We start from the raw sequence: 21,504 nt of genomic DNA on the forward strand, positions 1-21,504 counted from the left end.
TATTTGTAAAAAGCTGACCTTTTTAATTTTGTTTTATTGTATCCTAAAATTTGTGTGCATTGTTGTGGATGCATATATGTTTTTTTATGGATGCCCAGGAAGAACAGCTTGTACAACTACAAATATAGTAATATCAACAAGCAGTTCATGCTCACATTGAAATAGTTTTACCTGTTATAGTTGTCACCTGTTGGTGAGTGAAAACACTAAGTTAATAAGTTATTAAGTTGTCACTAAGTGATTGACAATGTTTCTAGTTCATTGCAAATAAATGATAGGCTGTTGTTTTACAAAGTTCCAAATGATGCATCATAAAATTGAGGCATTAAAATTGACAACTGGTCCCTGGATTTTTTTTTATGAATATGCTGGTCCCTGGCACAAAAAAAGTTTGGGAACCCCTGCACTAGAGCATCTTTGCCGAGGGAAAGGGAACTATTATTTGTAGAACTAGAAGTTGTAAATTATGTGAGTATAATGTCTGTCAGCTGCAGTACCCTTGTGCTCCACAAGAGAGCACTCTCCCCATCACCCAGACTTTCATTAATCACTACATATCCCAGAACCCATTGCCCAGACTCATTGAACACTAATCATTCTCATCTGTGTGTCATTACCTCTGTCAATATTAGTCTGGTTTAGTGCTACTACTGCATTTCTGAGCATTCTTCTTTTGGGTGACTTGTGTTTTTATTTTTGGATGACTTGTGTTTTTATTTTTTAATGACTTGTGTTTTGATTTTTGGATGACTTGTGTTTTGATTTTTGGATGACTTGTGTTTTGATTTTTGGAAGACTTGTGTTTTTATTTTTGGATGACTTGTGTTTTGATTTTTGGATGACTTGTGTTTTGATTTTTGGAAGACTTGTGTTTTTATTTTTGGAAGACTTGTGTTTTTATTTTTGGAAGACTTGTGTTTTGATTTTTGGAAGACTTGTGTTTTGATTTTTGGAAGACTTGTGTTTTGATTTTTGGAAGACTTGTGTTTTGATTTTTGGAAGACTTGTGTTTTGATTTTTGGATGACCAGTGTTTTGATTTTTGGGTTTGCTTATTGTTTTGTGAGCCTCTGTTGCCCCGACCATCGCCTGTGACCTATTCTATGCTAGTTTGCTGCCTGCAAAACTTAATGATGTCTAACATGGATCAAAGCTGCATTTGACATTATAGATCATGACACACTTTTAGATGGATTGCAGAATGAATCCGTTCTTGACTATCAAGACAATAGATGAAATTAAGATAAAGAAGCCATCTGCACGGCTATCTTACTTTTATGGTGCTTTTATATCATAAATCAACCTCATCACATTCCCTCTGGACATGAACTTTTCCCAAGAAAGACACAGGAGAGCAGAAGAATGTTATATGGCCTGTGATATCTGCACTGATATTGTTTTTTGTAGAAACTGTTCTTAACGTATATGGACTGAATGGCTGATTAAAGGAAATCAGGAGTTCATTCTTCAGCTGTTCTGTGACTGTATTTCATTGATCAGTGTGTTATGGGATTGCACCCATGGCCTTTGAGTTGTTAACACAATGATCTGAGCAAACTTTAATGTATGAATTTATTAATAGAATGTGTAATTATTCTGAACCAGAAGTCACTGACTGCAGACAGATACAATTGTTTTATAACTCACAGGCATCTGGAGGCTATTTTATGGATAAAAGGGAATCCTCAACAACTAAGTTGCCCTGTGTTTCCCCTTAATTTCCAGCTGTGAATATCAAAATGTTTAAAATAAAAGTACACCAGTTAAACAAACATAATATCACAAAATGATTTAAGTTATTAAAACCAAATGAAAACATGAGACGCTCAGATAAACAACATGAAGGGAGATTTATGTGTTATTACTTTTATTCTTTATTCAAGTCTGATATATATTAGGTGAAATGAATTTCAGTGTGCGAACTCCACGCCCACTAGTAAAGAGTGTCGTTGGGTGGAAGGTATAGGTATATATATCGTGGTGGGTGGGAACATGTGACTTTGCGTCACCGTCTCAGCCGGTTCCGGTATTCGCTGTCTGGTGTTGAAGGTATGTGTTTGCCGTTCCCTATCATTAGTTTTGTCTGCTCGGTTTAAATATGCCGTTTTGTAGAAGGCTGGCGTCTGTTCGATATCCCTTTTTGTGGTGAAGAGTGACTGTTTGCTTTTGGGGCAATAATTTGCTGCATCGTTGGTCAAACTGCTACTGAGATGCGTGCTTGTGACTGCTGTCTTCCTGTCGGTAGGTATCGGTTTACTTTTACGCATTATGTATGTTAGCAGGGGCGTAGTTTATGGGGGGGATGGGGGGAGGTAACCCCCTAATATTCAAATCCTCCAGTTACAACCACGCCAATATTTCAACATGAAAATCCCACTAGATCAAATGAAAAAATATATATATATATATATATATATATATTACTTTATTTTGTGACAATAATTTTGTTCCTAATCAAATATGAGTTTATCATAATAAATTAGACAAAAAATACTCCCCCCTCCATTGAACCGATTGGTAACAACCAACCAATCAGTCGCACTTTCACCAAAACAACGCGAGTGGTTTTTGAATGAGAGAGCACACGGGTAACTTAACAGTAACTTAATAGTGTATGTAATTATCAATGACAAAAATATTCACTTTGATGTTTATTTTCTTCCTAAAATAATCTGACTTTTCAACGAATTGGATGAATGAATAATTTAAGTAGCTCACTCATTAAAACAATGATTCGCTGCCGCCTACCGGCGCTTTCAATACTTAATTTCTTTCTTTTTATATTCTCTTTCTATGTTAGAATTTTAAGCATTATACACGAATTTCATAACGTTATGAGGTGTATCATCTCTATCATCTCTATCACACAGGAACAGGGAGAAGACAACAGACAGGCAGCTCTTTCAGACAAAAGGGTAAGAAAACAGGGAGGGGTACAGAAATGTTCAAAAACGTTTGATCATCAGATTATTATACATCTTTAAAAGTATGCTGTGATTTTTATGAGTTTTATTTAATGAGGATTACTTGGTCAATTAATAATAGTCAAATGTATTTTTATTTTAAATAGATATTTAGAATAGATGGTATACAGTGTGGTTTAATTTGTTAATTTTTGGTGTTTTAGTTGTATGTCTTAGTGGTTTTGTTCGTATATCAGATCCAATGTGAAAAGCAGATATATAGATAGAGTGAGAATCTGGATTTCGTCTGTGTCCTCGACAATATTTCGGCTCTGTCTTATACAATATTCGCCTATCATATGCATTAATTTATTTTATTATCAGCATGTTACTTGTTCCATAGTTTCCTGTTGTTTAACCTCGTTGAAAGTTATATCATGTCTTCTGCTGTTTTATGCTGATATGAGTATCCGTTGGTCTCCATCTCAAGGTTCCTAATGATGTCAAGGGACAATTGTTTTGATACTGTAATATTGAGTACGTATATTGAATACATACTTTGTGATATGATATCTGATTGTTCGCAGGAGGAATAAGAAGGTCTGGTGATTTTCCATGACCAATGTTACCTCCTGTTTCAAGCATATAAATATTAGTCCTTAATACAATAAACTTGGGACTCTGATTGAACTGCACTTCTGTGTCTGTGTCATTCTTGGTCTCCAGGATCCTGAAATTCTGTGTGTTCCGTCGACTAGACTCTTCAACTTTAGAATAATACTTAGACAAGGGGACAAAAGAAATAATATTAAGATAGATATAGAAATAAATTATCCAATAACAATACACATTAAAAATAAAAATAAAATAACAGGCAGCATACAACCCCAGGTAGCACACGTACGTCTGCAAGATGTCTGTTAAAGATCACTTCATCTGGAAAGCATCTGCTGTTTACTAACATCCGATGGACATCTATAAGATGTCAGTTTAACATACATTCTAATTCATTACATCTTAAAGACATCTTCAAACAGGAATCGTCCTATGGACGTATGCAGAAGAGCAAACACTCTAAAAAAATACGTCTTCCAGATGTAAACACACACGTCAAATAGACATCTCCGTGATTTTCGTGTGCTATCTGGGACGTTCAATCAACCCCCCCAATGTTCAAACCAAATCTACGCCCTTGATTCAGAGCATTATTCCCTATGATCCTCAAAGCTTGATTTTCTGATTATTCAACTGATTTTTTTATATACTCAACTCAACTCAACTCAACTTTATTTATATAGCGCTTTTTACAATTTTCATTGTTACAAAGCAGCTGTACATGAGACACATTTAATACAAGTATGAATTCTAAAGCAGCCCCCCCGGCCAGGCAGATAGTGCAAAACAATATGCAAACGGTGGTGAGGAACCCAAAACTCCCATCGAGAAAAAAAACCTCAGGGGAACCCAGGCCCAACCAGGGGATTCCAGTTCCCCTCTGGCAAAAGCTGCTGCCTCTGCACAAGCTCATCAGTGCTTGCACAACAAGGCTTAATAAAAATATAAAAATTAAAGATTATCATTAACAATCTAATAGCATTTGAAATGTTGTAGAAAAAAACAAAGTTGTCGCGTCCTTTATCCAGCTCTATCCTCTTAGCACTTGTCAGGTCACCGCTTCCCATTCTCAGCTCTGCCATCAGGTCTGGGCATGAACTGCATCCTGCGGTAACCTTGGAACAAAGAGACAAGACTGGCTGAGAGTAGAGTACTGTTCTGCACTCTTTGATGCAACAAGTACATCATTTGTTGTTGGATGTGTTCCTGGTTCCGGTTGATCTAAATAATGCAGCCTAAATCCTCTGAGGATTAATATTATGGAGGTGTAGTGTATGCAAGATTAAAAAGATGAGTCTTTAGTCTAGATTTAAACTGACAGAGTGTGTCTGCCTCCCGGACCGTGCAGGGAAGAATATTCCAAAGTTTAGGCGCTAGATAAGAAAAGGATCTACCACCTGCACTTGATTTTGAAATTCTAGGTATTACCAACTGACAGGACCCCTTAGAGCGTAATGTACGTGGTGGTCTGTAATACAATAGAAGTTCATTCAAATACTGCGGCGCTAGACCATGTAGGGCTTTATAGGTAATAAGCAAGATCTTAAAGTTAATGCGATGCTTTATAGGTAACCAGTGCAAGGTTGACAGAACCGGGGTTATATGCTCATACTTTTTTGTACGTGTAAGAACTCGAGCTGCCGCGTTTTGAACCAGTTGCAGTTTTTGTAATAGGCCCGCAGGGCAACCACCTAGAAGTGCATTACAGTAATCTAGTCTTGATGTCATGAATGCATGAATTAATTTCTCTGCATCTGACAGTGACAGCATATGACGTAATTTAGATATATTCTTAAGATGGAAAAATGCAATTTTACAGGTGTTTGCGACATGGCTTTCAAATGAGAGAGTACTGTCAAATACAACGCCAAGATTCTTAGCTGATGACGAGGATTTTATGGAGCATCCGTCAATCGTTAAGCAGTATTCTTGGTTGTTACGCATAGCAGTTTTCGGTCCAGTAAGTAACACTTCTGTTTTGTCCGAGTTTAGTAGTAAAAAATTGTTACTCATCCACATTTTTAAGTCAACTATGCAATCCTTTATTCGATGAAACTGCTGGGTTTCATGAGGCATCGAGGAAATATAAAGTTGAGTATCATCAGCATAACAGTGAAAGCTAATTCCGTGTCGCTTTATTATATCTCCTAGAGGTAGCATGTATAATGCGAAGAGCAGGGGTCCCAAGACTGAGCCCTGTGGTACACCGTACTGGACTTGTGACCTGTTTGAAGTACTGGATATACACTATACTGTTTCCTTTTTTATATGTTTAACACACTTTACCTATTTAAATCCATTAAACTCTGACACCGTCTCAGGTAAAAGCTTGGAAAAGAGGAATGGACAAGGATTAAATAGCAGCATTGCACAAAAATTACCCACACATTACAAAAGGATGGCACCAGTTGTGGGGTGTTTGTGATGGAGGTATTATAAAGAAAAATAATATTTTAATAAAGAATCTATACTTTACACACACACTGCATTTAAATGTTTATTCCTCAAATCCTACAGATGGCAAAACCAACAATTGCACAATTTCCAGAAATTCCTGATGCATTTCACATAAACCCATCCAAAACTATTTCAAAGCTCAGAGAGGAAATGGCTTCATTGTTGCTTTCAGCCTCTGGTGATGTGAAGCAACAATTTGTACATTATACTTTGAACACAATAGAAGTTAAATATTGTATTACCGTTATGATTTTTTTTCTTTTATTCTAGATTCCAAAAATGACTTCTGTGGGTTGTGTGGACAAAAAGAGCTTCCACAACGCAATAAGACTGGGTAAAGCATCTTTTTATTATTTATTATCATTTTAAATCTGTTAAATAAAGTTACACCTTTGCAATTATTAGATTTCTGCTTTATAAGTGTGTAGTGTTATCTTTTTTCATGTCATAATTGTGTTGTTTTTGGCAGACTCAATGCGACTGTTGTGAACACTGGTTTCACAATGTCTGCCTGGAATCACCTATGACCAATTTAACTGAATCTCCATGGCACTGTGTCTTGTGCAGAAAGAGAACATGAACCCTAGAAAAGGAATAGAACTATATATCCAATTGTTTTTATTTTTACAGTTGCACTTTGAGTTTTATATATTTTTTGCTTTTGTTTAGGGTTTCTGACCACATGTGTATTTTGGGCTGTTCTTTTTTTTTTCAAAAATGTTTCCTCAAAATACTCTAAAATCATTAAAGAAATGGATCAAAATGGGTTGAATAGCCTATTGCATACTTCTCAAACCTTGAGCATCATGTAGAACATCATGCTTAGAAATGAACAGTTGCTTTGATTAGAATTTGTATATAGGACTAAGCAAAGTCCATCAGACAAAACTGTGAGTAATTTACAGTTGCTGAATTGGTGTTAAAGTTTAATGAATTTAGGACTGTAAAAAAAAAATCAGCATACCGTATAAAAAATCAGTTGAAAAATCAGAAAACAAGCTTTGTGCATCATAGGGAATAATGCTCTGAATACATTACAGTTGGTTTGATACCTTTATCTCAAATGCTGTTGTCGTTTAATGGATTTATGTAAATACGCATTAAAAGTTATACAATTATTATAAAATACATAGCATGTTATTTCCAATAACGGCCCCTTCTGCAATAACAGGCATGTTTTCTGAACATTTTAGTACTACTTGTATATGTTAATGTCACGTTAAATTGTTTAATTGTGCAACCTAAAGGGCATATATTTATGTCTATCTGAGTTAGTTTAGGCTCAAAACATAGCAGTCGCAAAGAGATTAATTGATATAAAACCGAGTGTAATGAATGTCCAATGTCAAACTAACTTAACCGCGGTGAAAGATATGTGAAATCATTGTGTATTTGTATTTTAGATACAAACCAGTGCATCCTTGCATCCTTTTGTGCTCTGTCACTGCAAGGATTGATCTATCAATACTATTGTTTTGCTTTACTTTTGCTTTACTTTTGCTTCACTTTGCTTCCGGGTTGCTGCTTGCTTGCTAGCCGGCTCAGGGGTGTGTGCGGTGGCCTAATTGTTGCCTGCTTTTCGGTTTCTGTTGTACATTTAGAAAAATTTTAATTGATTTCTTTCGTTTCATTTTTGGTTCCTTGTCTTTATTATAGTTTTGTTTAATTTGGTAATTGTTCCATTTCTGTTTTTCTTTATTTCTAGGAGCTGGGAGGAGTCCAGAGTGGGCAGGCTAGTCATCCCTGGTGCCAGAGTTTTCATACCAAGTGTAGCTTTCTTTTCATTTTCTTTTGACGTGTATTCCACGTGTCTGTGTTGTGGTTGTCTGTTTGGTGCTTTGGGTCCTTTGGAGGCCTAGGATCTAGCCTGTTCAACAACTGGTGATCCCAGTTCCCGAAGTTTGTGTACTAATTTGTTTAGTTAAAATTGTCTGCTTCATGTGATGGAAGTCCTGACTACCACCATTGCATTTACCAGTTTTAATTATTTATGGTCATATATTAAAATTACAACTAGTACCAAACAAAGGTGTCATTTATCAATATCCACGTTTCATAGTCTCTGTCTAAAAGGAAACTTGAACCTCTGTGCTTGTATTGATTCTTTCCCAGTTAGTTAACCTGGGTGGCGTAGTCGCTATTTTCTTTAATCCAGTAGGATTGAATTCTTCCTCGGGTTATTCGAATCCAAGATCCCCCCCTCCTTGCCACATTTACAATTATAATGAATCCATATTATCACAACCCAAAAGAACACATCCACATCCAGTCTCTATCTGAACTGCATTCTACATACTCTCATCAGAGATTCTTCGTCGTCCATCTCATCTCTTTGTCTTCCGTGTGTGTGTGTGATAAAAACCCTTAAGACAAATTCACAGTTATCATCCGGACACTTCAAGATCAATCTCTGTTGATTCATTTAAATGTAACCCGGTTGAACTGTAATCATGTTAAACCAGTTTGAATAAATAATTTCATAGTTTAATAAATAGATTTTGAGGATAAAAATAAAAAAGTTAATAATCATTTACCAGCAATGAAGTTATGATTTTGCTGTAAAAGAAAAATGCCTATTATATTATGTTCATGTTTTACATTTTAAAGGTTAAATATTTTTTGGTTAATAATATTTGTGAGGATGTTTCAATAATGCCTGTAAGAATATGAAGAAAGAGGTACAGAAAGGTTTTGTGTATTTATTTTATTTCTGAAAGTTTGTAATGGGCCAATCACGGTTGAGGTCAAAGGGAAGGGAGGAAGAGGATCGCGAGACGCAAGAAACACGTGGTTAAGATTTGATATAGCAACTATTGGCATACTCCGCACATGAAGACTGAAATGAGTGCTTAGCGTTTTGCATGGACTTTGCTAACGAGCTAGCTGCCAGCGATCTCGAGTGTTTAAGCCTGTGTGGAACTGTGAGAGTGAGGATGAGCAAAGACCCCGACGGGAGGCGTCTATTGTTATTTTGTGTGGACTTTGCCGGCCTCGTCGACCATGTGACTTTCCTTGTCAACAATCTTCCCTTCAACTCTTTTCGTCCTGTTTCCTGTGGCTGATGCCTTTGATCCTGTCCGTGTGAGGTTGCATCTGCATTCAGTATATAAGGTACCATTTTTAGTTTGGCCCGTGTGGTGAAGCAGCCATTTGGTTTAAGTCTACAACGTGACCAAACTACATTCAGGCCTGCAGCATTGGCATATTTGACGGGTATTTCACATTTAAACTAGCATCTTGCCGGCTATTTTATTTTCTTGGGCCCTATATTGTTTGTATGTGAATTTAAATGCCTTTGTGATGTGAAAAGTGAGTTTGTCAATACCTGTTTGAAACACTTTTTCTAACTAAATCTATTATATGTTTTATTAAACCGTTGTGGTTACTGTCTCTTTTGATAGTTTTAATATTGATTAAGGGAAAAGAGTCATTTTTGGGTTAACTTTGAAAGTGTTTATTTTATTAAGTGCTTGAAAGACATAATTTTCGTTGAAGGTGTAAATGGTACTGCTTAAATAATGATTTAGAGGGGGAAAGTATTTCATACCAGGAGTTAATCACACACACACACACACACAGGTTGAATACGTACACATTTATTAGTGAAACTCACATATTTGTGTAAGAAGAAATTGATAGAACTCAGGGTGACATAAACTCAGGCGCTACATAAAATCCTGTCAAAAGAAGAAATAATACCTGTGTGATCTGATCCATCTCCCTCTCATCTGTATGTGACACTAAACATCATCTCATTATGAGTGTCATGGATGAAAGAAAACATGGAGTTGATAAAAACAACCTGTACTAATAGAAAAGTTGTCATTTTTTTTAAAGATTTCCACAAAGAATGTCTAAAAACAACATTTTACGGGTGTTCAGATTTTTATTGTATTTTTGAAATACAATTAAAAACCGTAAATTACAGAAAGACCGCAATTTACAAGAAAAATAACAGGGAGCACCAGTTAATTTACAGGTTTTTTTTAAACATGTTTATTTTTGAAATGCGGTCAAAACCTATACAGTTACAGAACAAGACAACATATTTACAAGAGAAATGGGGAAAACTATTTAATATTCATCCTTGTATCCTATAATTTTACAGGAACACGTAACAGGTTTACAGTATATTTCTGTTTTTCCGTTTTTCTACACAACATAGCATCACAAAATAACATATCACATATGAACATACAAAACACTAAAATCATCAAACTAACTCAACTAATACTTTTAAGCAAAGAACGGTGCAACAAAATACTGTTTTCATCAGGCCTTCACAGGACTTCACAAAGTGACAATATATACACTGCTGATAAAAGTGTAGGATCTCTACACTGTAATGATTCCCATAACTATCCAAGTATTTTAATCCTGAGGAGTTTGCTTAAATATTTTTAAAAAGCATGTCAGGGTGAATTCTTAAAGGGATAGTTCATAATTTACTCAACTGTATAAGAGTGTCTCTGTTGTGATGAACACAAAAGAAGATAATTTGAAGAATGTAGGACAGTAAACAGTTCTGCGGATTTTGACTATTGCAATTTTTCCTACTATGGGAGTCAATGGTGACTAGATCTGTTCGGTTATAAGTATTCTTCCAAATACCCTTCTCTGTGTTCATCAGAACAAAGACATTTACACAGATTTGGAACAACTCGAAGGTGAGTAAATTATTACAGAATTTACATTTTTGGGTGAACCATCCCTTTAAGAAACTGGGTGATAAAATGACAACACAAAACAAGAAAAAAGATTATCAGATATGACAGTTTGATTTATGTTTTGTATTTATTTGTGTTAATCTAGTTTTGAAAGTAAAATGTAAAGAATGAGTGACTCTAGGCTTCTGAACAGAAGTGAATGTTTGTAAGAAAACATGCTGAAGATTTAATGAAGAATTAAGAATGAGACAGAAGAGTCATGAAGAATAAAGACATTAAAGAGAGAGATTATTTCTGAAGTGTTATTAGATGAAAGATGTCTCACATTGACACAGATATTTATCACAGTGTGTTCTTAACTGTGTTCATATACTGATTTAATGTTGAGTCTCACACACACATTCATCTATTAACCACATTTAACATCATTAAAGACAAACTGAAGTCAAGAGTTTATATTTCCTCATTTTTAATCCTGAAACTGAATTTATAATCACAAAATCCTGTTGTTCATGAAAGTGTTTATTCTGTTCTCTGTCTTTTATTCCTCCCTCAATATTCAGATCAGATATTTATCAGACCTCATGAGAGATCACTACAGATGATGAGTGGACCAGAGGAACCCAAAGATAAAACAGGATATAGTTTCTCAGTGAAAGATTGATCAGTAAAAGAGTGAATATGACACATGGACTTCACATCATAAAATGAGACTCGACCCTTCTCATAATCCACAAACACCCCGATCATATCAGGATTCACACTCAGAGAAAGACGAAGATCGTCATGAGCATAATAACTGTTAAAACACAAGCACACAGTCCAGAATCCATTCTGAGGATACAGTCTGATCCAGCCCTTCCTCTGAGCAGATTCTCTGGTCACTCCCACGCACCACCAATCTGCCCCCTTCACCTGCACCTCATAATAAAAACACCCTGAAGAGAATCCTTCATTTCCAACAACACAGAGACATTCATCAAACTTGTTATTTTGTCCTGAATCTTCATTCTTCACTCCTTCATGTTGTTTTTCTTCATATCTCACTTGTTTCCCATCACGAGATACAATGAGACGAGGATGAGCTGAATCAGCATCCAGAGTCACATTCACTGTTAAAATATGAAGAATTCTGATTTACACATGAATGATGTTATAATGATGAGAACAATAATATTGGTTTGTGCTTTTCTAGAAACCAAAATCCCTTTACAGAACAAAACATAAACACAGCAAATTACCTTTGAAATATCAAGTTCTGAAGCCTTATTGCACAACCCCAGTAGAAATGAAAATGGAACTGGCCAAAGTGATCACTGCCCCTATATAGTTCACCATCTGGACAGCATACCTTCAGAATCTTGCGACTCAACATTACAGCAGGACGATCTGAGCACACCGGTTTACCCAATGTCTCGTTTAGCATCATGCTCGGAGAGCATGGTAAATCCACTATGCGCAAAACAGGCAGGGTATTTACAAGGAAGCTTCCTCGAACAGATCACATACAGCGGATCGACCAGAGGGAGGGCCAGTACCCTAAAATCAAAATCTCAGGCCAGAGCAGAGCACAGGGGGCGAAGTGCCTCAACAGTTCTCTAACCTCTTACAGATCTGAATACCAGATCGCTCTTCCTACTGGACGTTTATGGATAAAAAGCAGCGATTGCAAACAAAAGCTACAGTAAAGAAGTATTGAGTTGCACTCTCGCTACAGCAGACAGGGCTAGAATGTCTGACATGGGACAGCGCTCCCGGTTGTTGACATTTGTACTGCACTTTACACACACTATTAAAATAAGAGCATAAACACACCTTCTAGAGGGGCTGAACGCTTCAAAGTGTATCCAAAGTGCATTGCGACAATGTGACCAGTCCTCATTCCCACACACTGCCCACACATGCACCTCCGAGTCTGTCGACCCAACAGGAATGGCTAAAGAAATCGGTAAACTTTATCAGATAGAGAGAACCGTTATTGTATAAATGGGAAATGGATAGCTGGAACTCGGCTAAAGAACTATGAGCACATCCACTACAGGTGGACCCGTGACAGGGAGAAGAATAACAGACCTCGGAATGGAAATGACAAAGAACCAGAAGAATAGCACATCAGAAGTTGGAACAGCAGGACAGAAATTACGAGGATGCATTCGCGGCTGGACAAAGGTAACATCATAGAAGGTCTAAAAATCCATCAGGGCAGGAAGAAGTGCCTGAGAGAGCTTAGTGTGGGGCCTCGCGTTGAACAATACTTCACAAGAGGTAGGGCAAATCAGTCGGGGGAAGCACAGTGGCGAGTCAAGAAACCACCGCCCACTTTGGCCTAAATCCTGCAACAAAGAATGGGCAAGCATTGATTCGTATCTCGTACAGCTCTTAGCAGGCCAAAAAGGAAATGTCAAAAGAAAATTGGTGAAGATGGGGGAGATCATCTACACCTATGTGGTGGAGCGATTTGGAGTGAAAAGCAAGAACCTAAGGTCACAGAAAGAGACGACGGGCCGACCTAAGTCCAGGAGACAAAAATAAATTGACAGACTTGCGAGAGAAAGGAAGAGCCTGAGGAAACAGTGGAAGAGGGCCACAGAACAGAACAGGAAGGGCCTAGAGGCACTACAAAGTGATATTTAAAGTCCCCTGGCATCGTGGCAAAGAGCAGAGACCTTGACAAAGCAACATAAGAAGAAAGAGCAAAACAGGACTACTTTCTGCAAAAATCCTTACAAGTTGTCGGTAGCATCTTTAGCATGGAGAAAACTGGGACCCTTAAAGTACCTATAACAGATCTTGAGGAACACCTACAGAAAATGAATTCTGACAATCAGAGGCATGTAACAATTTTCATTCCAGAGGACATGCCACCAATTCAGCTACCAGAACACCAGATGGACACAAGCCCCCCTAAATGGAGCAAAGTTGACAGTGACAGAAGGGCTGGAGCCATACTGATCCCCAAGGAGAAAAACTCCTCAACTGTTGACCAGTTTTGCCAAATTAGCCTCTTGAATGTGGAAGGTAAGATTTTCTTCATCGCTGTGGCCAATAGACTCTCAGGAATTACTCTCAGGATTTCTGAAGTGAAACAACATCATTGACACGTAAGTGATGAAGGCAGGCATAGGGGGTCTCTCAGGATGTCTAGAACATGCTTACATCATCACGCATCAGTTGCAAATGGCAAAAAAAAGAAAAGAAAGACCTGCATGTGGTTTTCTAGATCTTGCCAATGCCTTTGGATCAGTGTCGCATGAGCTGCTGTGGACTGGTGTAAAAATCAATTGGAGTGAGTTGTGGAGTATGGAAACAAACAGGCTAAGTGTTATCATAAGAGCTAAATATTATGTGCTGCCCTCCCCTCTGCTTGTTTGGTGTGGACAGGATCCAGCCTGCCACCTATGTGCAGCTCCAGCAAACCTTAAACATATTCTTGTTGGTTGTAAGAAGACCTTGACTTAGGGGAGATACATGGCACCACAATCAAGTACTAAAGTGCTTGGCTGCAGGAAGAGAGGGGAGGGGAAGAAACCGTGGGCCAAGTCCTTAACCCCTAGATGCAGGACCAACCTGTGGCCAGACATGGTTCTGTAGTCCAGCTCCAGTTTGACTGTCCTCATAGTAGAGTTGACTGTATCTTGGGAAGAGGCCATTAACAAAGCATTTGAAAGAAAGCATCTCTGGTATGCCAACTTGGCAGGGGAGACTGAAGATCAGGGATGGACAGCAAAAGTTTTCCCGGTGGAAATGGGCTGCAGGGGCTTTGTTTCCAATTCCACTACAAGGCTGCTTTAGAAGGAGGGGATCAGAGGACAGGCCCAACAGAGGGTAGTCAAATAACTTGCCACTGTTGCTGAGAGAAGCATCCACTGGCTGTGCTTGAAACAGAAGGACGCAGTATGGGCTACCAAGTGACCACGTCATGAAAAAGGTGTTGTGTGTTGGAATGTTACGCCATACGGTATCCGGGGGCTCTGAGCATGCATTAATGGTCCCAGTGGGGCTATAGCAGCCTTAGCCAATGGGTTGATGCATATGGTTGCATTGATTTTGGTATTGTGTTGTAATGGTACGGGACCGGGGGCACTGAGTGTGCTTTAACGGTGTGGGTAGTCGTGGCCTAATGGTTAGAGAGTCGGACTTGTGACCAGAAGGTTGCCGGTTCGATAACGACTGAGGTGCCCTTGAGCTGTTCTGGGTGTATATGTGTTCACAGGTCCAGTGGAGGATAATCAAGAACTGGCCAGTGGTGCAAAAAGAAGAAGCCAATTGTTGTGGTTTAGGTGGATGGACACAGCATGGGCTGCTAGATGACCTAGGTCACTTTCACTTTAATGCAAAGGGCATTATCAGAAATGGCATCTTTCACACAGGAAAATGGATGTGATGAAAGTGGGAAACACAACTCATGAGACGTCTCTCTGATAATGGCAAGGAAAGTTAAGTATGCCAAGTTTTTCTATAATAATTTATCCCCAAACACAGAGGTTCCCTAACCAACTAATCCAGTGATACCTCAGACCTCCTTTCCTCTGTTCATATTCTTGACTGTTTCTCCCTGCCATTCATAAGGGATGGGAGATTTCCTATTGGGCAATTCAACTGTGCTGAAATAGTGGGATTATAACAACTAGTCCTATTAAGCAAATCTAAAACATTTATAGGATAAATCAGATTTGATGAAGTTTGAAACAATTGTCTGATCAGTTAATAAAGTAACTCTGTGTCTCTATCAGGGGGTGAATCAGTAAATCATGTACACATGTTCAAATGCTGGTAAACATCCTATAGCTCACTTCACATTGAGACACTGATGATTTATTTTCCTGTGACCACAAACAATCACCTGTAACAGCTGTAGATCTAAAACACTTTAATCATCTGATCAAACTTTCACTTACCTGCAAAGTTTCTTAACAGTGAAGTCACTAAAAACACACAGACAGTATTGAGTTATACAGAGTCCATAACAAAATTATCCCAAGGCCTGATCAACATTTCGTTTCCTTCCTCGCGCAGATTAGTTTTTAAATGTAGATGCGCAAATAAGGGGCGAGGGGGAGACTTTTCTTGGCGCGTATGCACCGCATCAAGATGAAAATAGTTCAACTTTTCTGAGTGCTGCGCACTGCGCAGGAAATCTGTGATTGCTTATTACTGCTGTGCCAATGACACGCATTTGTATGCTCCGTTAAAGTGGACAAGTCCTGTTCCACATTGGTTGAATGCCTGACGGAAGTAAAAGCTTGGATGGCTAAGAACTTTCTCCACTTTAATGAGTGGTTCTGTTTGGTCCTCTAAGTTCCTCTCCACTTACTTCTAGTCATTCGGGGTCTCTATCTCGAAACAACCATCCTTATGCAAAAAACTTGGGTGTATTTTTTGACTCAGACTTGACTTACAATGGTGAAAACCAGCTTTCACTTTATTCTGTTAATGTGCTATATAAGAAATAAACCTGAATGACATGCAGGGCGGTACGTGAATCGGAGAGAGACGCAGCTCGCGTTTTCCGCATGTTTTTAGACACGAAATGTGAATCGGGACTAAAGATTGACAACCCAAATATGAAAATGTTTAATAATGTATCAATTAGATAAAAAAAAAATTGAAATCAATTCACCACTTTCTACGGTCCTCTGTAGTTTCTCATGCTCTGAAGAGAATATTAAGTAAAGAAAAGCTGAATTAAAATACAGAAAATACAAAAGAAACATGTACAAACGTAAAGATTTAAATACGATATCATATTATAATCGTTATATACCCATTGACCAAACAAAAAAGTATCAATCACTTAAAAAGCCAAGAGATAAAATTACCTTTCTGTATTCTCTGGTCTTCATTCTGTATTCTCTGTTTCTCTCTCAGTAGTTCTGAAGAGAAAGTAGCATTGAAAGGATATAATTTTGACTTCACAACAGGAATAACAAAAACCTTATATTCTTTTTTTAAGATGTGATGATGGTCTTTGTTTATTTTCCTGTATTTATCTTGTATGTCGTGTGTTCAGTTTAGTTTCCAACACAACATAAAATTTGAGAAATTAAATATCTCAAATGTTAATTTCCATCCATCCATCCATCCATTTTTTTCCCGCTTATCCGGGGCCGGGTCGCGGTGGCAGCAGTTTAAGCAGGGATGCCCAGACTTCCCTCTCCCTAGACACTTGCTCCAGCTCTTCCGGGGGTACACGAGGGGTTCCTAGGCCAGCCGGGAGAAATAGTCCCTCCAGCGTGTCCTAGGTCTTCCCCGGGGTTTCCCGGTAAGACGTCCAGGGGGCATCCGGAAAAGATGCCCAAGCCACCTCAGCTGACCCCTCTCGATGTGGATGAGCAGCGGATCTACTCTGAACTCCTCCCGAGTGACCGAGCTAATCTCTAAGGGATCGCCCAGCCACCCTGGGGAGAAAGCTCATTTCGGCCGCCTGTATCCGGGATCTTGTCCTTTCGGTCATGACCCACAGCTCATGACCATAGTTGAGAGTAGGAACGTAGATTGACTGGTAAACCTTCTTCACCACGACAGACCGGTACAGCGACCGCATTAGCGATCCGTCTGTCAATCTCCCGTTCCATCCTTCCCTCACTCGTGAACAAGACCCCCAGATACTTGAACTCCTCCACTTGAGGCAGGAACTCCCCACCAACCTGAAGTGGGCAAGCCACCCTTTTCCGACTGAGAAATGTTCATTTAACTAAAGATAAGATGAATCTAAACCTCTTTTTATAAAACTGTAACAAACATCATTCACACACGCTCCATGAGATGCTCAATCTCGACATAAACAACATTTCTAACTAACTACAGGTTAAACACTATATACAGTATTTATATATATTAAATATGATCAAACACATGAATGTTACCTCTCTGTTTCCAGACAAACACACTGATCAGTATTCCAGCGATCACACAGAGAACAACAGCAACTGATATCAGAATCACTGAAGATCTCCAAGAGTGAAACATTTTACCTGGAAAACAAAACTGAGACTCACTGTATACAGTCTAAAATAACTCAATGTTTCTTTATAAATATAAACAATTACACAATATTTTAGTGCAACATTTTACATGTAAACTCAAGTGTACAAAAGATCTAAAACTGTCAAAGTTTCATAATGTCATGACCATCATCAATAGACCCCTAAAGACGGCTGTATATGATTATATAGAAGGTCTCATTTCTGTGTGGAAAAAAGCTAAACAACGTCTCCCGAAACATAAAAAATGTCAAAGCAAACGATTAAAATAACGTATTACCCTGTTACATCACCTGAGACCTCTGAAGCCTCTTTAACTAATTTAACTAATTATATTGAGTTAAATGATGAATATTTTCATTTTTCTACTGCTTCAGATGATCATGAGATCAGAGAAAATACAGAACAGAAATCTGTACTCACTGGATGTGATGATCTCAGTCTCCATCATCACACTCACACAATCTGTGTCAACTCTGTGTGTGTCTGGAGATTCAGATGTTAAAGTGACTCCTTCACTGTTCAGCCACACAAGATCAGGTTCAGGATACCAGCCTTTAGATTCACACTGTAGATGAAGACCACCAGAACCATCAAACCCATCTACAGTGATGACTGGAACACTGCCTACAGCTACACATGACAAGAATGAAACACATTTCTTATGTTTTCTGACAATAGACTTTTGCTAAAACTATTTTTCTGAAATATTGGGATTCTAACAAAAGAAGAAACTTCAAACAAAATCCTAAACAGCATCACTAAACAGGGACGGATCAAGACTTAAAAGGGCCAACGGGCCAGTCACCTCCTAGGGACCCCCTCCCACATTTTTTTTTACAATCTTTCCCTTAGAAAAGTGAAGGTTAGGGTGATAATGAATATCAAAACCCTTCTCGCTCTGCGTCAAATGCTTGCGCTACGCAAAAAAATCTGTTCAGGGTATAAATTTGTCTAATATTAGCTATACAGCGATAAAAAAATGGACCAAATGAAGGCTTATGAAACACGTCTTTACTTAACTGTCAAATATACACATATTTAATGGATCACATAAATAAAAAAATATTTCTCACCATAAATTGACCCTATGACACATATCTGTAACCATCAAATCATCAAGCAAAAGATTCAGAAAAAGCTATTTAAATGTGTTGTAATTTAGTTCATAAATTAAATTTAATCTAGTAAATTACAGATAACATAAAAACAATGATTTGTTCATCATTTCATTGTTTTTCATGCTATCTACAGAGGCCTTGTATAGGCTATGGGACAATTATATTAAACATAGATACAGATTCGTTTTCATTGTTGTTGGGTTTTCTGTATCAAACTGGATGGTGCAACCTTGAAGCCCAGGGCCCCCTCGTGCTCATTGTAGTGAAGGGCCCCTGGGCACTGGCCCGGTCAGTAATACATCCCTGTCACTAAACTAATCATTCAGTGTTAGCTTTAGTGGTTTTGTTCACCTTCAACTCTGAGCTCAACAGTGATGTCATCACTCCAGGATTCAGACTGAATGAAACACTTGTAAAGTCCTTCATCAGAGATTTGGACTCTTGAGAGTTTGAGTGATGTGTTTCCTTTCTCTAGTTCTTCTTTAAACACTTGAGTTCTTCCTCTGTACGACTGAAGCTGATCTGTGTTTATGTCTTTATGATCTTTATACAGATGAACTATTGAGTCTTTCAGATCAAGTCTGATCCACTCGACTCTCATGTTCACAGCAGTGATGTTGGGTTTGATAGAACACGGCAGAATCACATCTTCACCAGATACAGTCATCACAGGAGCTGAAGGTCCAATCACCTCGTACTCATCTGATATGAGATTAATATGAAATATTTCATTTGTCACAACAAATTGACAGTTATAATGAATTATGCTGATCTGTTGCTGCATTTCTAAATGTGTCAGTGATGTCCAGTGTTGTGTTTCAAACTGCTCTCAGAGACATTTCAAGTATTCAACAATTCACAGTAAAGAAACATTTAAAATATCATTCATTCTGAAACGTTTGATGCAAACATGAATTCAATATTGTTTTCTTAATTATACCCTCATATTACTCATATTCTACACATGTAAACACAATAAACATTTACCTGATTGTGTAATTCCAATAATAATCAGTAAAATCACACAAATGAACTTCATCTCTGAATGACACGTCACTGACAGGGGGAACATGTTTACAATGTGTCAGTTCACACAGATGATATGGAAACATTTGACATAAAGTACCACATCATTTATTATAGTCATAAAAGTTCAGAACTGGTTAAACTGGTGAAGATCATGTGATAGAAACAGAGTTCAGAAAGAGTTTGTTCATCTGTCAATCTGTCAAAGATCATATTTAAACACAAACTCATGAAATGCACTATATCACACATACATCTACACAATATCAATGTTTCAAACAGAAATGAGAAATAAATCAATAAATAACTGAATCTATATAAGACAGTCAGACATTTATAGCTTATACTCACAAACACAAGTGAGATGCATCACATCAGGTGTCAATGAAAAAAGACGTCCTGTCTGGAGTCTGTGAACATTAAAAACTCTGTTAGGACGTGTGTCATGTGAAAACATGTAAAAACAAATGTGTTTCCTCAGCACTTACCAGTTTTTTAGAACTGATGTACTTTGACTTTTACCAAAATGAAGGTCACACCCTCACATTTTTCTAGCTGATCAACAGGTGTATTGTTTGCGTGCGCGCAATTTTTTTATCTTTATATTTAGACTAGACTAGAGTTTATTACTTGGTATTGAGAAGGGTGATGTGATTTAACTTTAATAAACAATTGTTTACCTCCTTTACAACTTTAGGCAGTCTTTAAAGAGCCCTTTATGCAAAACCTGTTGTTTAACATTTCTTAAACTCGTCATCACACTCGCGGAGGGACAAAGAACGAGTCACACCACAAACGTACATTCTTCAACAGTTTACTGAATATCCACAGGTAATAAACACAGTAAGTAATCCTCAGGTTAACAGGTACGTAATCCACAAGTAAACAAGTACATAATCCACAAGTGATCAAGGTACTTAATCCACAGATAAACAGCTGGGTCAACACTAAACGTCACAAGACGAGTAGACCTGACAACAAACATGAGCTTAAATAGAGTGCTGGTTCATAGGCTACTGGTATCACAGACGGTATGGTGTGCATGGGATTATGGGAAGTGTAGTTAGTAGTATCAAAAGTCCGGGGATCGTGAATGTAACCATTTCATTCAGTATATTTTTTAGAAAACAAGATATTTGAAACAATCCTCAGAGGCGGCACAGCACCCATAAGATCTATCAATACATCACACACTACAAACAGCCTGACTGACACATCAAAATGCTTTTAATATGTTTGACCTGTGTCGGAGCTGATGGACATGTGGCACAGTTAAATTAGTTTAGTTAGGCATCGAGCGACCAGATATGTCCCGGATCAAAGTCCTGTCCTGACCCCACTCCCTTCTCTCTCCCACTTTGCCTCCTGTCCTCTCTGTTCAAATAAAGGCAAAACATATAGAAATCTCGAATCAAAATATAAATCTTGAAAACATTATCTGACAACATGGAAAAGTCAGAAGAACATTGAAACATTTGAAAGATAAGAAAAATATCTGCTCTCACATATTGGCCTATAACTGATATTTGAATTATTTGTGAAAATATAAACCGACCAAAACATCATTTATAAACTATTCTAGAACAGATTTATACAATCGGTCCCTGAACTAACCCAGAACACAAAGAGGAGCACCAGTAAGTGTCATGTGTGTCCAGCAGAGGGCAGAACTGTTTCATAAGAGACTGTCTGTGGATAATCTGCAATGTATGCTACATAACAATAAAAACAAA

The 21,504-nt window shown here is 37.9% G+C and overlaps 1 protein-coding gene across 4 annotated transcripts; it reads right to left on the minus strand.

The window, feature by feature from the left end:
• Positions 1-10,182: 10,182 nt before the first annotated feature.
• On the minus strand, positions 10,183-21,033 carry LOC130426069 (butyrophilin subfamily 1 member A1-like). 4 transcript variants are annotated; one of them, XM_056752602.1, is made up of 10 exons: positions 20,260-21,033; positions 20,123-20,181; positions 19,733-19,801; positions 19,097-19,447; positions 18,048-18,257; positions 17,508-17,615; positions 16,461-16,514; positions 16,262-16,294; positions 15,540-15,566; positions 10,183-11,753 (listed from the first exon to the last, which is right to left on the minus strand). In XM_056752602.1, the coding sequence occupies exons 2-10, from the start codon at positions 20,139-20,141 to the stop codon at positions 11,224-11,226; spliced, it is 1,401 nt and encodes a 466-aa protein (XP_056608580.1). In that variant the 5' UTR covers positions 20,142-20,181; positions 20,260-21,033; the 3' UTR covers positions 10,183-11,223. The 4 variants fall into 4 exon arrangements, with proteins under 4 accessions (XP_056608580.1, XP_056608582.1, XP_056608578.1 ...); XM_056752604.1 differs by lacking the exon at positions 19,733-19,801; XM_056752600.1 differs by having other exon boundaries at positions 20,123-21,033.
• Between the last annotated feature and the right edge of the window lie 471 nt (positions 21,034-21,504).

The sequence above is a fragment of the Triplophysa dalaica genome, chromosome 7 (assembly GCF_015846415.1).
Source record: "Triplophysa dalaica isolate WHDGS20190420 chromosome 7, ASM1584641v1, whole genome shotgun sequence".
Lineage (NCBI taxonomy): Eukaryota > Metazoa > Chordata > Actinopteri > Cypriniformes > Nemacheilidae > Triplophysa > Triplophysa dalaica.